At 44.8% G+C, this 13,777-nt stretch overlaps 2 protein-coding genes across 2 annotated transcripts; one reads left to right on the top strand and one right to left on the bottom strand.

The window, feature by feature from the left end:
- Positions 1-3,682: 3,682 nt before the first annotated feature.
- Positions 3,683-9,089, top strand: LMOD3 (leiomodin 3 (fetal)). Its single transcript, XM_009582077.1, has 3 exons — positions 3,683-3,973; positions 5,803-7,182; positions 9,063-9,089. Exons 1-3 carry the CDS (start codon positions 3,683-3,685, stop codon positions 9,087-9,089), a joined length of 1,698 nt encoding a protein of 565 aa, XP_009580372.1.
- Positions 9,090-12,419: 3,330 nt separating this feature from the next.
- Positions 12,420-13,374, bottom strand: ARL6IP5 (ADP-ribosylation factor-like 6 interacting protein 5). Its single transcript, XM_009582076.1, has 2 exons — positions 13,156-13,374; positions 12,420-12,828 (listed from the first exon to the last, which is right to left on the bottom strand). The coding sequence occupies exons 1-2, from the start codon at positions 13,352-13,354 to the stop codon at positions 12,656-12,658; spliced, it is 372 nt and encodes a 123-aa protein (XP_009580371.1). The 5' UTR covers positions 13,355-13,374; the 3' UTR covers positions 12,420-12,655.
- Positions 13,375-13,777: the final 403 nt, after the last annotated feature.

Genomic DNA, 13,777 nt, shown 5'->3' with positions numbered 1-13,777 from the left:
CTGCTCCGTCCGTCCCCACGCCAGCCACCGCCGCGCCTGCCGCTTCGCACAGGGGCTTGACCTTGCAGCTCCCTGTTAAGCAACTTGGGCAAATACTTCAAAAGTCAGATGTCCTTATGCTATTTAAGCAACAAACTTAATCTGGTATATTTATATCTGTACGTTTGGAGGTGTGGTTGGTTTGTGGGGGGTTTTTTTTTTCCCCCAAGGTGATCCCTGGTGTTTTTCCCACAGGGTGTCTCTCTATGATTGCTCTCGTTACTTAGTGGTTGTTATTGTTAAGATCCCATCATCTGACCCTTTATAATCCCCGTATTGCGTTACACTGCGTTGCTGGACATGCTTGGTCTATGCTACTGTTTGTCAATTTTAGACTGCCCCATCAAGCCTACGAGTTTCTTAAAAGCGATGCAAGGTAATGTTACCCAGGCACATTCTCCGACTTGTTCCAGTTAATGCCTCGGCACTTGGAAATGCAATGGATTGGTAATAGAGGGGAATAAATGTGTGGGTTTTAGAAGAAAAAAAAAAAAGAAAGTCAACATTATAGAAATTGCTCTCAAGCGTTTGGCATCAACATGTGTCCCATCAATTACCTCAAAAATAGAACACGTTTTAGGCACTTGAAGCATGGTTTGATGGCTGCTTCATGTCAAATGGTGACACAGGGGTCGGCCCCTCTTGATATTTGAGTTAAAAACTTGTCAACCTTTTTGCTTTCAAGAGAGATAGGTTGGAAGTTTTGACGGAAATGCACAAATGAGAAAAATCAATGAAGTGAAACGAGGCACGGGAGCGTGCTGGGTTTCATGCAGGGGTTCATCCATACGTGAGTACCTGCCTTAGAAACAGTGAGCAATAAGTATGAATTGTTCATTACCGAGGGCAGAACTTTTCTGCTGTCAGTTTGTTCCTAAAGCGCTTTTATTTAACATTTGTTAAGTACCTACTCAGCATGAATTTTGAGCTGCTACCCGTAGGGATCGCTTTGTGATTGCTGCAGGTACCTCTTGTCTCCTGCTTCTGCTTTGAGCGTAACCGCTGGCACAGCTCTCTGCCCTTTGGTAACAGAGCACCTCGTCCAGCAGCTTATTAGTCCGGGGATTCCTGAGCAAGTGTCAAATTGGCGTGAAAATAGCAAGTGCTACCGATGGAAGTGGCTTTCCTGTCTTAATGAAGGTTGAGGAATGAGGGATTATTTTGGAAAGCTCCAAGGGCAATACCCGCAAATGTTATCGGGAAGAAGATGGGAGTTTTGCCTTGGAAAAGACTTCTAGATTTGGCCGTGAGCGCGTCCCCAGCCTGGAGGGTGTCGTTTGTTGCCTTAACGTGCCGTTTCCAGCACAGCAAAACACTAAGCGACGCCTTGGAAAAGGAAGTGAATCCTGAACTCGAGGTAATTTATGGAGGAGAGACCTAAAGTAGGCAAAATGTGATACTCACCTTGGAAATCTGTGGGATTAGCACCTGTGTCACTGGGAGACGTGTCACCAGGCAGCCCTTCGCTCTGCATCTGACGGAGAAGGCATCGCTCCCAGAAGTATAGTGTTTCCTAATTGTGCTATTGACAAGTGATATATTTCTAATTAGAAGAAAACTTGCTTTTCAAATACCTGATAGTATTCTCAGTATCCCTGTTTTCCTTCTCAAAGACTTCATGGGTTTGACCCTACTTAACTTAGCAGATCTGACAAGACCGTGGCCCAAGATGGCCTGGCTGAAGATCATGGAAATACAAGAAGGTGGCCAGGGGCTTTATTTACAGTCAAGAAATTAGCAAGTGATAAGTAACCACTGAATAGGCAGCTTCTGTGACCCAAACAGCATCGTTTGGGAGAATAACATACCAGCTACCAAAGAGCACTGATTTATTTGATAACATCAGGAAACCATTTATGGACTCTATTATGGACAGCAGTCACTGGGGGTTAAAACTGCTAGACCAGATAGATTGATGTGTGGGTCTGCTGTTGTGCTTGCTACTGCATAATATAAAATAAGGATGTCCCCTGAAATACCAAAGGGGCAAACGGAGCCGTTACGTTCTTGGCTCGGGTTTTTGTTATTTTTTCCTTTACGACTTATTTCATTCTTAAATGTTTGCCCTCTTCCCCCCTGTGTAACAGCATTAATTAAATGAGGACGTTCGGATAATGGCTCTTTAATAGAGGTTAACAGGGCTTTGAACACCATGATTCATGTTACAAAACACAGCAAAGAGAGACCATCGTCACGCAGAGACTATTTTGCTGCTCGTAGACTCCAGCAAAGCGTGGTTGAGACTGTAACGAGAAATATGGCTTAAAAATTGGTGGGGCTTGGTTTCACAGCCTCTTGTCTGTGGTTTCTTTCCTATGAAAGATGCATTCACAGTTGCAAGAGGATTTGATTCAATACCCCCTGCAAAGAATATTTGAAATTATGAGAGGAAATCTTCCTAATCCAACGAATCTTCCTAATTTAAACTGCGGTGTACTGAAATTGCACTGTAGTGGAAAAATTACCCGCACATGCTACTTCGCTTTTACAAAGCAGCCATGAGCACAGTGGTGTTGGAGCTACGGCTTTCTGGTTTGCCGTGTAAATTTAGAAGCCTATAAAATATTCTGAACAAAGAAGGAGGTACTTCTTAGCTGGAATGGGCACCTAATGAAAAAAAGGATTTCAAGTAATCTTCTATAGTTACATCAGTTCTACTAATATTAGCAAGGTAAATCTTTGTAGTTGCTTATTAATTCTGTAAAAAAAAAAAAATGGTAAAAAGTAGGAGAAGGATGAACCTGAGGTGAACTGTCAGCCAAGATCTGTTGACGGTGCAAATAATGTCCATGATAGAGACAGGCCAGTCAAGAAACAGGGAATTGGCATTGTCCCCAGGCAGACTGGATGGGAGCAGGGAAACGCGATGGGGAAATGCTCCCTATGGGACTGCTCGGGCTGGTTCAAAGGGCTGGTGCCCGTCCCCGCAAGGACCCCTGTCCCCGAGCACAAGGTGGGTGTTGTACCAACTGTTCACCTGCCTTTTTCCCATCTTGGAGGATTTTACCTTAACCAGGGTCTGGCGTTTGGGAGAGCTCATCAGTTGTGCGATGGCTGCACTCGCACCAAAACCACCTGCGATATTCAGTCAGGGTTTAGACCTGGCGAAAGGCAGCGAAGAGCCTGCAGCCCCCGGCCCTTTTGAGAGATCTGAGACAGTGTGGATACAGAGACCTTGTGCTGCCTCTTCCCACGGTGCAGAATTTCACCTGCACACCTCCCAGGTACCATTAAAGTCACTCCAGCCACCTCGGCGATTCGAGCACGGGGTGAAGCACTGAAAGGCGTGGTGCCCCAGGAATGCTCTAGAAAATGGCCGTCTCCTGCCTTACTCAATGGGGGACGCACCAGCTGCACTGAAATGTCAGAAGGGTTTGCACAGCTGACAGGTTGCTGAAAATGGAGCATGGCAGCATCGCCATAAATTCTCTTTATCCAGCCAAGTGCAGCTTAATATAGACTTAGCTGCACGGTCTGTCTCCCGCACTGAGACTGAGAGCTGCCACAGCTCATGACCAAAACATGAAGTTGTTGATTTAACCGAATGAACGACTGCTAGTGAAGGGGGGAAAAAAAAAATCTTTTCAAATTTATCTTTCTCTTTTGGCTTAAAAAGTAATAGAGGAAGGAGAGAAGAAAGAACATGTCTGAACTCAGCCAAAACTCTGACGAGGACATGTGTCCTGAGGACATTGATGAAGATGAAATCCTGGCAAACCTGTCCCCCGAGGAGCTGAAGGAGCTGCAGTGTGAGATGGAAGTCATGGCCCCAGACCCCGAAGTCCCAACTGGGATGATACAGAGGGATCAGACGGAGAAACCCCCCACGGGCAGCTTCGACCACAGGTCCCTGGTTGACTACCTGTACTGGCAGAAGGCATCTAGACGCATGCTCGAGGACGAGAGAGTTCCCGTCACCCTCTTGCCCTCTGAGGTAACAAGCAAAAAATCACAAATATTTATTATGCATCTGCTGTGGGATTTGTTTTATAGCTTTAATACCTTAACCTGCCTCTGCTTCCGTCCCTTACGTAAGGTACGGTACAAACAAATTTAAATTAATCCTAAAAGCCTCAGCAATGTCAGGATCCAGCTTGGACTGACTTCAGGGTTAGTAATTTTTTAATTGCTTTTCCTAAATATTTACTTAAGCTTTTTAATATAAGAAAATCCTAATTCTGTTTCAGTAAAGCAAACCACTGAGAAATGGTCATAAAATCAGTTTGGAGGATGTAACTCAAATTTGTTTGACTTTGCATATGGAACACCACCATACTGCTTTTCCATAGAAGACTACATTAATAATATGTATTAAACTAATTAATTGACAGAATTTAATGTCACACTGGACAAAACCCAAAACCACTGCATTTTAACAATGTGAAACGTTCACTAACGCCCAAGCATGCAAACTCCATGAGCTAGTCCAATCCTTTTCAATACAGTACTTAAATTTATTCTACTATCTCTATGACTTTGAAATAAAGTTAAGGTCATACTTAGATAATTTTCAGGATGAGGGCCACACTTAAAAATAGGTTAACAGAATGGAAACTTGGCCAGATGAAACAAATCCATACCTGAATCCAAGCGAATTTGAGATAACTGGTTTTGTTTTTTTTTTTAAACACTAATGTTTTTGCTAATACACAACAGCACAGTACATCACGGACATCCCAGGGCAGGTTTCATGGGCTGCCTCTGGAAAGGGGGGGAAATCTGTGGGGTTTTCCCTCCCTCTTACCCTCAAAGAAACAATCTTTAACACTTCCGAGGTTAAATCCAGAATTTGAGCGTAGAGTTGTCTGCTGCATTCACAACTGGTCGGGTGATCCCGTACTAAATCCATCCACTCCACAGCAAATAGGAACCACTGCCCCGAGGGCAGGAGTGGCTTTGCACCATTTTGTCTGACTTTTGGTGAAGCACAAGCCATGACACTGCTCTGCCTGAACTAGTGCAAATCTTTTAGGAAAATACCTTCATCTTTATTAGCGCCTTATTAGCATTTCTCAGTGATGGAGGACCCACTGCAAAAAGATGCTTGAAATAAAAATCCCAGCTAGGAGGGTCTCTAGAGATGGCGGAAGTTTGCAACTAATTTTATTTTGATGCTAGAAGCCCCACTGCCTTGCAACACCTGTGTGCAAAGTCAAGTTTCCTATCTCTGGACTCAAAATAAAACTGAGCTAATATTTTGTTTCATCTTCATCGATGTGCTTCCTTAGCTGTGATGCCCTTGCAGGTACCAGAGCAGGCGGCCTTGTTTTCTCATATGCTGGGTGACTCCACTGTTGTTACGATGTCCCCTCTTCACTCCTCCCCGGGCTGAGCAAACAGTCAGTGGTTAACACTGATTTCCAATGGTTTGTGGCATGAAACAAACTGTCTCTCTTGTCAAGGAAATGATAAAAATTACACAAAATCCAGAAACAGACTTTGGATCAGAGACTGTTACCCCCAGAAGGGTTCAAGGACCACCTTAACATGGCATTAAATATGTACAGGATTTAATTGTCAGGATTTGATTTAATAGGCAAAGATGAGAAACTGGTTTGCAGCCACTTTAAGAGCAATCATTCCTGCGTTCCCAAGCAAGCCAGCACAGCCCTGACTTACAGGCATTGACACTTTTAAGGATTATTCTATAACTTATGGGCATAGAGGTATCTAAATCCAGCTACTACGTGTTTATTTGAGCAGAAAGTTAATGTAACAAAACTGTGTTCAATTATTTCAGCTGTGAGGTTTTGTCTTCCTCAGAGAAGTGCTGCGGAGGAGACGGAAGGAGAGGCTGGCGGCAGCGGCGAGGCAGCCGGCCGGAGGGTGCCGGGAGCAGAGGAGAAAGAGAGACATTACAAAAATGAGCACTTGTCCAACTCAGGAACACAATTTGGGGAGACAAACAAAGGTGGAAGCAATAAAGGGAGAGAGGAGGAGGATGAGGAAGAAGAAGAAGAGGAGGAAGAGGAAGATGACGAAGAAGAGGAGGAAGAGGAAGATGAGACTGAATTGGAAACAAAGGAGACTTACACCAATGAGAACCGTATCAGCGATCAGATAGGTAAGAAACCAGGCACAGAATCAAGAGAAATCACACAAAATCCAAATGAAAATGAAAAGAAGATATCGAAATTAAACATCCCCAAAAAGTTAGCACTGGATACCAGCTTCATGAAGCTAAGCGCCAGGCCTTCAGGAAATCAAACTAACCTAGAAGAGAGTTTGGAGAAAGTCCGAAAAAACAACCCAGACGTGAAAGAGCTCAACCTGAACAACATAGAGAACGTCCCCAAAGAAATGCTGATAGACTTTGTCAATGCCATGAAAAAGAATAAGAACGTAAAAACGTTCAGCTTGGCCAACGTGGGGGCCGACGACAACGTGGCGTTCGCGCTGGCTAACATGCTGCGGGAGAACAGGAGCATCACCACGTTGAACATCGATTCCAACTTCATCTCTGGCAAAGGGATCGTTGCTATCATGAGATGCCTGCAGTACAACGAGACGCTGACGGAGCTCCGCTTTCACAACCAGCGGAGCATGCTGGGCCACCAGGCAGAAATGGAGATCGCCAGGCTGCTGAAAGCCAACGTCACCCTCCTTAAAATGGGGTACCACTTCGAACTGCCGGGGCCCAGGATGGTGGTGACCAACCTGCTCAGCAGAAACTTGGACAAGCAGAGGCAAAAGAGGCAAGAGGAGCAAAGGCAACAGCAAATGAAAGAGCAGAGGGAGTTGATAGCAATGCTGGAAAATGGACTTGGGTTGCCTCCCGGGATGTGGGAAATGCTGGGGGGACCGCTGCCCCAGCCGAGGATGCACGAACTCCCGCAGGCCCCGAAACCACCCGTCCCCGCGGCTGTGTCTCTGAGCAAAAGGCAGGAGAGTGCGAGGCAGCCGCCCCCCGAGCAGCCGTGCAGAGAGAACCCCGTCAGCTTCCGAGTGGTCAAGCTGAAGAAGATTCAGCGCAAACCCGCCGTGCCGGAGTACGTGGAACCCGCCGAGAAAACCAACCTCAAGGACGTCATCAAAACGCTTAAACCAGTTCCCAGGAGAAGGCCACCTCCCCTCGTCGAAATAACTCCGAGAGATCAGCTACTAAACGACATTCGTCAGAGTAACGTCGCTTATCTTAAACCGGTAAGTGCCTAGGGGTGGCCACGACAGGAGGGAATCGCAGTCACCCAGCGTGCTCTGGAGCTGTCGTTCGAAACGTCGGCCATTTGGTGGGGCTTGCAAACACACCCGCATATCGTTTCGCATCAGGCTGCCGTTCCAGGGATGCAGGTGGTTGTTTCCCCTGGCAGCACTGAGGTACAGCTTGCACAGGGAAATGACAGCAAGCGCCGAGGCTGCAGCCTCACACATCCCTGTCTGCATCCGTACAGGTGAAAGAAAGGAAATTCACTCAGGAGGTAAACAAAACCACAGAAACTCAACATTAGCATACTAGTAAAGCGTATTAGTTACGATAGGCAAATGCTATTATAAGATGTTTGCTTCAGGAGAGCAACACGTATTACTTTTCATAGAATCATAGAATCATAGAATCATTAAGGTTGGAAAAGACCGCTAAGGTCATCAAGTCCAACCGTCAACCCAACACCACCGTGCCCACTAAACCATGTCCCTAAGCGCCTCATCTACACGTCTTTTAAATACTTCCAGGGATGGTGACTCCACCACTTCCCTGGGCAGCCTGGTCCAAGGCCTGACCACTCTTTCAGTAAAGAAATTTTTCCTAATGTCCAGTCTAAACCTCCCTTGGCGCAACTTGAGGCCATTTCCTCTCGTCCTATCGCTGTTACTTGGGAGAAGAGACCAACCCCCACCTCGCTACAACCTCCTTTCAGGTAGTTGTAGAGCGCGATGAGGTCTCCCCTCAGCCTCCTCTTCTCCAGGCTAAACAGCCCCAGTTCCCTCAGCCGCTCCTCATCAGACTTGTGCTCCAGGCCCTTCACCAGCTTCGTTGCCCTTCTCTGGACACGCTCCACCCTCAATGTCCTTCTTGTAGTAGTTTGTCCTGAAATTTTGTCAGGGGCAGGTCCTGCGGTGACCCTGGTCCAGGTTTAACGTGAACATTCTGCCCCCAAACCAAGATTTGGGGCTGCGGTTTCTGCTGGCCAGGCTGACTTGGCTGCAGCCAGGGCCTCTCCTCAGGGCACTTCTGGCCTTTCTAGGCCAGTTTAGGTCTTGCATTTAGGTGTCATGTCTAAGACGACAAGACCTGCTCTTGTAAAGGTCACGGTTTATCCGTATGCACCAAGATGGTGCTTGTGATGGCAGGTTGGTCTGTCATTGCTGTGGGATCTGCTGCCTCCCCTCCTCTCGGAAAGATGGAGGATGATGGTGCCGGGGCTCTGCTGGGTGCAGCCCTCACTTTGCACAGCAATGGTTAAGAAACCTGGGTGCTGGCGGGGGCCGGGGAGCGATAGTGACCCCCAGCCATTCCTCCCAAATCCTGGGGAGGTTTATATAAATGAGGGCTCTGGGGTTTGGGGCAGAGGGATCAATTCGTGGTTCACCCTAAATGGGCCATATGGGTAACAATTGCTATCACAGCCCACGGAAAGGTGAAGCAAGGGACACATGTGTTGGGGTTTTGGGGTTGTTTTTTGTTTGTTTTTTTGGGGTTTTTTTTTTGGTCCTCTGTCATTGGGCCAAAGGGCTTGGATTTGGGGCATTAGGGTTTTATTCTCACCTGCCTGTGTGATCTTGGTAACTCCTTATTTACCTCGATATCCTCAGCTTCATCTCTAAAATCGCGTTTTATTGCGTGAGCCGAGCTGCATGTTTGTTCGCTCCGTGGTGGGACTCATTGCTTGCAAATTGATTTCCTAGCCATTAAGAATTGCAAACAGCAGGTGGGGAATTACAAACAAAAGAAATTCCCAACCAGAGCTCCCAGCTGTTGTGTTTTTGATCTTTTTACAGTTTCTGAAGGTTTGTATTAAACTAAGTGGGTTTGGGAAATAAGACTGAGAAATTTTCTCCTCCTAATACTTACTGTCCTTGTCCAGGTGCCATTGCCAAAGCAGCTGGAGTGAGAGACCAGACTGACCCAAAGAAAACAACTTGGAATAAAGACTATTCAAGTTTTGCTTACAACTGTTTCAGCAGATGTTTTCTGCAGAACCCAGGTGGTATATATGACTCTTTGGGAACAAAGCTTGCGATACACGCTTTTATAAGTGTGGTGAAAACGGCTGGCATGGGAAAAGTCAGCGCTAAGCTTTTCCATCAGGTATCAAACAAGCCCAGTGCCATCTGTCTGCCAAGTGGATTTGAGGCTCCAGTTTGCTGTGGGAGTATTTTCTCAGAGGCATCAATAACCTTGTCTTTCGAGTTTGTCAGCAAACTATTTTGCTTCTACGTTGTCCTTCTGCTGCCAGATTCTGCAGCAACATGCTGTGCTTTATCTTATCTTTCTTTTCACACACATGCTCCTTTATTATTCTCGTCCATGAGAAATGTATTTGGTTTCCATGTATACAGCTTCATTTTTTAGGCTAAGGAAACAGAAATGAAATAAAGCGCTCTCTGTAAGATGTGTGCAGCACTTCCGTGGCTAACGAGACACTCACAGAACAGAAAGACTGCTCTGGTACATCAAACACCGTGGCTTGATGGTTTCAAGCTACCTCTATTGCAGAACATAGTTTAGTTAGTACCGTACCTGATCAGCATACAAAAGATGATGCCATGCTCTGTTTTGAGAGCTGTAATCTTCATTCCCCATGATTCACCTCTGTCCATCATGTAATCCTTAATTACAGCCACCTTGGAGCACACTGAAATGCCCTTTCAGGTGTCTCTCCATGCCACTCTTAAGTGGCAGAAGGATGAGCCTTACCCCTCTCTTTGCCAGGGGTTTAAGAAACTCATCATTCCTCCTAGTATGGGGTGTGAATAGCATGTCTCATCCCCCGCAGGGCTGGATATGATTGGTTTAAACCTGCATATACACAACTTAGTTTTCCCTTAATATTTTTGTGAAATTTTTTCTCCTCCCCTTTTTTAATCATTAGATGTTTTTAATAATTAGATGTTTTTGCTGCAAGCCTTTTTGTAAAGCAGCTACAGGTAAGTCATACTCTGTGGAATACATCCACAAGAGACCAGTTGTTTTGGGGCTTTTTGTTTTGGTGGTGTTTTTTTTTTTAAGAAAAGCCATTTAAAGCTATTAGGCATAGGGAAAGAACAAAGCCTTTCCCTTTGCTAACTTGCAGCTCCCCTACCTTCCTGTGGCTGATACACTTGCTCAAAAAGCACAGCTTTACAGCTCCTGGCCAGGATTTCCTTCAGGTGTTTCTCCTTGCTCCTGCCTGTAACTCTTAGCAACCTTCCTCTGGCAGCTAAATCCCAGTCCCACCCTGCTCCCCCTTCCCACATTTATTATAATAGTCCTGTAGTATCAGCAATGTCCAGGACCTCTTTGAATCCAAGGTAGTCTCCACTATCATCAAGTTTTCATTTATCCTTGTCCTTTTTGTATCTCTCACCTGGTGTCTTTGAAATCTTCATCTTCCAGACTTGTAAAGCTCCTTCTCAGACTTGGGAAAGTTGATGTATTGCCTAAGACATAGCAGCCAGATACAGAGGCCACATTAGTTTGACTGCAGTAGAGTTAACTTCCTAGCCCTGCTGAAGGCATAGATCCCAGTAAGCTTAGAAGCAGAAATCCCTCCCAGGTAATTAAAAGAAATTTAAAATCCCAGTTAAGTAAAGTGGAGTTATATAAGAGATTGAAACAGCATGAACAAATGCTTAAGTACTCCACCTCTGTAGAGAAGCCTTTGTAAGGATGCAAGAGCAAGGCCGTAACATTCCTGCAGCTCAGAGGTCCCTCATGCCTCAAAAAAACTAAAGCAGATACAGAGCACACAAAGGCAGCAGCTCATCACAAGCATGGGCTTGCGGCACGAGCTGCAGGGTGACAGCAGATCTCCCACCACCACTCTGAGGAGTTCCACCAACCTTAGAAACAGACAAGCTCAAATTTCCAGCCACTTTTCCCACCCTGAAATAAATGTACGCAGTAATCACCACTGGAGTTTATTTTTCTTCATAACTGCGCAGTTTTTAAAATTCTACAGTAATGATGAAGTCATAGGCTACTACGTTCTTTAAGTGTCGAAACAGTTTTCAAAAAACAAAGACCATGCGCTACGAGTGAGGAACAGGCCATTGACTCTTCAGCTGGAATATACAGACATTTTCAATAAATACTGATCACTTTAACACTTAAATGGAATGACATGTTCAGATTTCTACACGGTCCACTATGAAAACAGCATGGTAAGCTACATAAAAGCTTCAACTTTAAGGATCCTTACTTTTTTGTTAAATTAATTACTTTGTTAGAAAAGAGAAATGCAAGAATATTTGAAATGGAGTGTCACCTGGACAACTTTTTTCCCCCCCTATTGTTGGTAAGCTGCTATTATCAAGATAATTCCATCAGAGCTGGCAGTTAGGTTAAAATATATAAAAGAATCCCACACACCACTTTCAGGAGTTGTTACAGGTAAATATCTTCATGAATTTGGAATGGGTTTTCAAAAACTGTATCTTGACATTTATTGCTTTTACTTGTAAACCTGAAATCCAGTTTATTCCTTTGAAGAGTGTCAGAAGTACAGAGTCAGTGAGATGCATGTTTTACTTATATCTTTGCATTTTGGTTAAGAAGAAAAAGATGACCCACGCTCCAGAACACACATACACCTCCATCTACAAAACAGCCTATACAGACTAAAGCAGAAGAAGGTAAGTCCTAATGTAGCAGTATGTAAAAACATCAATAGGGTAGAAACCTAGTTCATCCAACGTATCTGAAAACTTTTTTTCCTCCCACACTTGGCCATAGTTTAGCTGGTCTGCAAGGAAGTTTGACTCCCCGGCAGAGAGGAGCAGATTCTATAGATCAAGATTTCAGAAAGAACAAAGGTGCATTTTACTGGAACTGACAGAGGTACAGTGCCGTATATATTCTTCATGCTTAGGTCTATTTAGACTGTTTCCCAGCTGCTGAAGGAGGAATGTGAGGTGAGGACAGGAACCCACATTCGTTACAAGTATTGCACAGTTTTACTGCTTGCCAGTTAAGCTAGCAATGTGGTCTCAATACAGACCACTCAAGGTGAGGGATTTGGAGGATGCAAGAGATACCTACTTTTGATGCATTCTAGCTCACCTTGAACATTGCCAGCCTGAAGGTGCTACCCAGCATAAACTGGCTAAACTGCCATCTTGTATAACTGAGATGAAAGGGATGTTACTTTTAATAGACAAATTTTCTACAAGACAGTTTAAGAGACTGCATTCCATAGGTTTCCACCTCATCCTCCTCTACCCCCAGAAGAGACAAGCAAACACATTTAAGTTAGTATGTATTTGTGTAAACACCAGAACATTTCGCTATACAATAGAAAAAAGTTGCTGCTCTTAGGTTCTTAGAGGAGCCCTGAAGATCTCGGAATACCTGTATCCTGAAACTATTAATCTGTACCACATGCATTTCCTGTTTTGTACACAAACCGAAAGCAAGCTTGAACAATAGTAAATAGCAACTACACTCCTGCAACAGGTAAAAATGCCACATTGCAGCTGCTTACTCCTTCACTTTAGATATGTAGTCAGCCAGTTTGTTGATACTATCCTCTTGCTGTTCTAGAGCATCCAGTATGATGCCCATCGGGGTCTTCTTCAAGCCTATTCCTTCCATCTTGTTCTCCAGCTTGTTCTTTATGTTCCGGAGCCTCAGAGAAGCGTGGACAAACATCACTGCATGACAGAAACACACTTATTAATTGCTAATGCCCAAGGAATGCATAGTTCTTGTAGCATTCATCTTAAGACATACTCCAATGCGGTGACATCACTGGAAGAAGATGAAGTCTCGATGACTGCTTAAGTAACCGCAGGTACCCATTTAATAATAACATTAAAGATGGCTTGTGCTGTTTTGTGTGTCCCCTTCCCCCCAGTTTTGTTTTGGGATCCTTTAAACATAGGTTGTAAAGGCAACAGCTAATTTAGACTCTGCAGACTTATTTGAGAAAGCTCAAGTCACATGCCGCTAGCCCCCCAGAGAAGAGGAAAAATACTTACAGAGGAGAGGAAGCGTGATCCCAAACATGAACACCATGACATCTCCCAGATAGGAGATCAAGAAGTAGCTAGACAGCATGATGACCACTACAAACGTGGTTGGGTACTGCTTCTTCAGTCTGCGGAGTATATCCTTGTTGTGCGATACCCACACAAACCCCATGAACACCAGCACCACCACAGTACCGCCAATAAGCATATTCAGGGGACTCAGAAATCTGGAGAGAAGAGGAGAAAAAAAAAGGAAGTGTCCTGTTTCAGAGCCTTCATGACTTGTGTCCATATAGCAAACATCTAGCTTACTGGTAACTTGTTACTAGGGAGGAAAGGCATTAAGTAGTCAGTTGTTGCTCTCAAGATCTTTATCAACCTCTGATTTGTAAGCATAATCTAAATAAAGCAAGAAGTGCAACTGAACAAGCAACCCTTAGCAGTGAATTTAGATAATCTTTGCCTTCACATTCTCTTCCTGAGCATAGCTCAGGATAATGAGAGTTTCTGCAGCACCTCCTTGGTAGAAGCATGTACCACCAGGACCCCTCCTACCTGTGCAATCCACACATATCAGACCCAGAGCTAGTAAATCCCGAGAGCAGATGGAGCCAACAATCAGTTGCCCAAG

The sequence above is a fragment of the Fulmarus glacialis genome, unplaced genomic scaffold (genome assembly GCF_000690835.1).
Source record: "Fulmarus glacialis isolate BGI_N327 unplaced genomic scaffold, ASM69083v1 scaffold16947, whole genome shotgun sequence".
Taxonomy (NCBI): Eukaryota; Metazoa; Chordata; class Aves; order Procellariiformes; family Procellariidae; genus Fulmarus; species Fulmarus glacialis.
The sequence above is the reverse complement of the archived record's forward strand: the minus strand, read 5'-3'. Positions and strand labels throughout refer to the sequence as shown.